General features: G+C 41.7%; 2 protein-coding genes across 2 annotated transcripts in view; one reads left to right on the top strand and one right to left on the bottom strand.

Annotated features, from left to right (window-relative positions):
• The window catches only part of LOC125031467 (cytochrome b-c1 complex subunit 8-like), a 5240-nt gene extending 4811 nt beyond the window's left edge, over window positions 1-429 (top strand). Inside the window, exon 3 of the mRNA XM_047622266.1 lies at window positions 160-429. Coding sequence (XP_047478222.1) covers window positions 160-254 — 95 coding nt within the window. The 3' untranslated portion in view covers window positions 255-429. The remainder of the gene's footprint in view (window positions 1-159) is intronic.
• A 140-nt stretch (window positions 430-569) lies between these two features.
• LOC125031463 (minichromosome maintenance domain-containing protein 2-like) overlaps window positions 570-5000 on the bottom strand; it is a 7464-nt gene continuing 3033 nt past the window's right edge. Inside the window, exons 9-13 of the mRNA XM_047622255.1 lie at window positions 4937-5000; window positions 4538-4685; window positions 1822-1964; window positions 1524-1710; window positions 570-1090 (exon numbers count right to left, since the gene is read on the bottom strand). The exon at window positions 4937-5000 is cut by the window's right edge and continues 129 nt beyond it. Coding sequence (XP_047478211.1) covers window positions 1007-1090; window positions 1524-1710; window positions 1822-1964; window positions 4538-4685; window positions 4937-5000 — 626 coding nt within the window. The 3' untranslated portion in view covers window positions 570-1006. The remainder of the gene's footprint in view (window positions 1091-1523; window positions 1711-1821; window positions 1965-4537; window positions 4686-4936) is intronic.

Below are 5000 nucleotides of genomic sequence, written 5' to 3' on the forward strand. Positions count from 1 at the left end.
GCACTTGTGGAACATCTAGGTGTTATAACAATTGATAAATGAAACTGACTGTGGGCATGGCCATCCTAGGCAACATCAGGTTAATTAAGCAAGCAATTTCCAGAGATTGTTTCATTTATATGTTATGTACTCCATCCTATGTTATTTTCTTATTTGCAGCATTCATCATTGGCTACATGATCTACCAGACAGTGGAGGGAAGACACACTCAGCTAATGAGGAAGAATCCTGCTGACTTTGAAAATGACGAATAATTTGTATCTATAAATATGGAAATTGTGGTTGTAAACATTTGGATTGATGTTAAAAACAAAACAAAACAATAAAATGTTAATAAAGAAGACCTGACCAGTTATTCTACAGTGCACATCTTAATACCACAATCTTCTTTAATGTAAATATCCATTAACCAATAAATAATTTTGTAACCATTGCAGTTTTACTTTCAAGTCATACATATGAATTAGTGGATGATGATTTTGCATGTACATATAAATTGGAAATAATGCAATTTAGCACTAATTTATGTTTTTATTCAAAGTGGCATGAACACTAATTCCCAGTAGTACATAAAAGTATTTCATGGCATTCAGAAACATCCAGTTCATTTAAGTGCAAAATGATATATAATTTTTCCTTCAGTTGTTTGATTTTTAAATGTTTTCTTGTACATGAAATGGTAAGATATGAGAAACAGATGTACAAGAGCCCAATCATAAAACAAATTTAGATTTGACGAAATATGTAGGTATAAAATAAAGAAGCTAACCTATTAAATGCCTTCATACTGCATGTTAGCACTCAAAAAATAACATGTTAGGGAAATGTATTCTGTGAGCCTTCATTTTTACAAAGAAAAGCATAAACACTTAATGATAATTGAAAATTTGAGTGTTATTGAAACTCAAACATGTGCATCCTTTATAAAGTTTCTTTCATTGGTGCTGCTAAATTACAAACCAAATTGTACTATATCATATTCCTGTATTAGTTTCAAGGAAGATTCTCAGAGATCTGAAGAAATATCGCCTGTGTGAGTCAATATATAGTCCTCCAGTTGTCTTTGGAAATGAAGCATACGTTCATCATTCTGCAGGAAAAAAGAAATGTCTGAATTTTTTTTCTCATACTTGGATTGTACAGGATACAAGAACTATCATAATGTTTATATGGATTCCACTATGACTCGCTCTCCTAGTATCTTCAGGCTGTTATTTGTATGTTACCTATATATCAAATAGAAATGTTTCTTATCTCAAAGATTTTATCCATGTCCAAAATACACAAACACAGCACATTTCATATATACAGATGCTATATAAGTTTATATCATAAACAATACAAGTGGATCAACATTATTATTTGATAGCCTGTGCGCTCTGAGTATCTTGTACTGAGATAGGCCAAGTCCGGGTACCTGTACCTGACACTGGGAAAGACCAGAAGAGGGATAGGCATACTAGGATTGGTGCACTGGGTATCAAACGCTGTGCTTAATCCAAACATGTTAGAGATAAGTGCACCTTTCTTCCTAATATAGAGTGGAGATCACAGTGCGTTGGGAGATGAGGAGTGGGTTTCACCTGCAGCAGAGAGTATCCGGAGTGAGCTGCTAGGGCCTCCTCGCTCAGCATCACAGCTACAACGGCATCCCAACTTTCTACTGTCTTGCGCAAGGCTAGGCGAGCATGACAGGATGCTACTTTAGCCCTTTTGAAGGAATAAAACCATGAAACACTGCGGTGGTGAATTGTCTTTATGATTAAATATACTAAGGACACTAAACTGAACATAAGAAAAAGTAAACTTGCATTAACTTACAGTGTGTCTATGGCTGTAATAGGCACAGAAGCTCCTTGTACGCAATCGCCACGAAGTCTCCGAGTGGCTACATAGTATCCGCGTATTAACTTTTCTGCCTCCGGGCTGAATTCTACATCAAGACTTCGTGCTATGCAGAGAAACTTTAACAGGCAATTAATATTTTTGAGAGTGGAATATGAGTAAGAGCTTTGGAATACATTAATACATGCAGAAACAGTTATACAGTTTTATAGACAATAATCAATCAACATTCCCAATGTCATGCTGTTGTCGTGGGGCTTGGGGGATCTTCCCTACCTTGGGCCTCAGCCCTCGGCTCAACCAATTTTGCATGGTCCTTTCTTTTCCCAATTTCCCTTTCCTTCTCTTATTCAATATCTTCAACTGTGCACTTCCTAAGAGCCGTGCTGAAAGGTTGAAAGGCTGGCCTTGTGTCAGTCTTGAATGGCATCAGGGAGCCATGAGCACAGAAATCCCTTGGTTAATCGTCTAGCTTTTACTCCTCATAGGGACCCAGAGGGATATACCGTTCCTCTTTCCTACATATTGCAGGCTCATAATGAAGACCTTGTACCCTTATTAGGGGCATTAACGCTTGCTCCTTCATCAGCTATCTATCTGAATTTGATTTCCCGATCACGGTTCTGACCACTGCTACCCAGGTCATTACTCGATCTTTAGAGTACTACCTCCCCTCTCATCCATCATCCTCAACTCCATCTCCTCCTGCACAGTCTTCATTTTTTACCCCCTCAGTAAATATAACTAATTTTCATCCTTATCGCCCCCTCACTCCACACCATTCCCTCTAACTCCCGCCCTCGTCCTACGACTTCCACCTCTACAGACATTTTGAGTACTCTATTTAGCCCAGCCAAGTGATTCCCCTTACAACCCCTTACTCTGACAGTACTCTCCTCTTCCAGCAATGTCTACAAAAACAAGTAGGAGAAGTTTCCTTCCACAGCCGTTCTGGTCGTAGTCCCAAGCTCGTGCATTATTTACCCTGACTGACCTCACTGACAAACTTATTCCTGCCCAGCCTCACTCCTCCCTATTACTTGTACCGGAACTGTTTCCATCTCCCCGGCTGATTGCCCTCTCTACGACAAGGATTGGGCAGACTGAAAACGACTTCTCTCCCTGCCCTGCTGACTATGATGCAATAGGATTACAGTTCTACACTCTTCTTCTCAGAGGCCGCCATAAATCCTACACCAATATTGTCAAGATTACCAAGACACGACTCCCCCGTAAAGTTTAAATTGACGGAGAGTCCTCTCCTGTCCTACCATGCTTCCCCGTCTATGTAAAAAATGTTGGCGTTTTGACCACCCTGTCAAGTATTATCGCTCCACAACCCCGCTGCTCTCTTGATCATGCTTTGTTCATTCATATACATGTGCCAATTGTGGTGCTTCCATTATATATTTCATAGGAGCTGCCCTGCCTACAAGTTCGAGTCTGAGGTAGCAGTTCTCATATTCAAACTAGACCTCACTCTTCGCCAGGCCAGACAGGTAGCACGCCGACGAGTACTTTCTCTCGCTACCGGTTCGTTCCGCTCCTCTCCCTTCTTCCCAATATGTCTCAGCATCTCCCCCAGTATATCTTCCCCCTGCCCCTTACCATCCTCCTCTCTTCAAGTCAAATTCTTTTGTCATTCTAAATCCAGACGCCCCAACCTCTATGCTACGCCGGTGCCTATCCATCTTGCTCACTTCACCTGTCGCACCAGCAATCTAAACGTTCCACAACCATCTCCACCCACCTCTTCCTCTGCTCCTCGAACGTTTGTTTCATTTTCCCCCTCATAAGGAAACCGGTTCTTAGACCTTTCCACCTAACTCCCCTCCAGAAACTCTTGAGGACATCCAAAACTTCCTAAACGTGACCCAAGAGAACGCTCGCCTCTCTCATCCACCGTCTAACCTCTCTACTCCCATTCCTTCGACATTCAAAGTAATTGCCGATGGCCATCTTCCTCCTCATGTTTCCCCAACCCTTCTTCCACCCACTCTCTCCCAATATACCCTATCCTCCCCTTCCCCATGTGCACCATCCCCTTTATTCTTTCCGCCCCCACCTGGAGGCTGCCTTTTACCACAACAGCGTCCTCCTCTCGATCATCCCCCTCCTGACATTCTTCCTGATACTGCACTTTCTTCTCCTGTTCCCTTGCCTCATTCCCCGGCTTCTCCTCTTACTTCTCCAACAGCTATTTCTCCCCTTATTACTTGCTGATTGATTCATAATATCTCTTTTGGCCTGCTCCTTATGCAATGCTTCCCACCCTTCCTCAAACACACATATACTCTTAACCCCCTTCCTCTTTTCACTAACCCCGCCTTATTCCATTTACTCGCCCTCTTTATCTTTTTCACCATCTTACTATCATATAGCGCTCTCCGACCTTTGTCATTTAACACATTTTGTCCTAATCATTCACTCATGTTTATTCTTTTCGCCACAATACTTTACCATTGTACTATATGACCTTTGATGTCTAGAACATTTATTTGCTTCAATCATCAACCATTAGTCATCAATCAACACAAAGACCTCATAATGCCTAAGCAGTATATAATTAGAAAGCTCCGTAGAGCAATTTTCTCTTCAGATTTAACATCATTGACTGACCTTATGAAAATCATGTATATGGTTCAAATAAAGAAATGCAACTGTGGACTTTTGATTCTACCGTACAACTGACCTGCCGGAGTTGGTCGGGCGGAAGCAGAGGTTGAGTGAGCTCCTCGGGATTCGTGCTGTCCAGGAGGGTCTGTAAAGTGATCACTTCTTCTGCCTCTCTCTCACATTCTCCATCAGGCGTCTCGCAGTATATCACCAATCCAAAAATGCTGGGAATGTAGTACCATTAATAGGAATGCATAATGGACCAATTAACACACACACACACACACACACACACACACACACACACACACACACACACACACACACACACACACACACACACACACACACACACACACACACACACAGAGAGAGAGAGAGAGAGAGAGAGTGTGTGTGTGTGTAATGCTATGTGTATCTACTTCAGATATTTAACAACACTCGCTCCGAAATCCCTTTCAAAAACTCTACTGACTCAGTGATAGACTTTGTAAGGTCTCCGAGTGGAACATGGAGAAAGGTATCGTCATGTTCGGTGG

This window comes from Penaeus chinensis, chromosome 2 (assembly GCF_019202785.1).
Source record: "Penaeus chinensis breed Huanghai No. 1 chromosome 2, ASM1920278v2, whole genome shotgun sequence".
Lineage (NCBI taxonomy): Eukaryota > Metazoa > Arthropoda > Malacostraca > Decapoda > Penaeidae > Penaeus > Penaeus chinensis.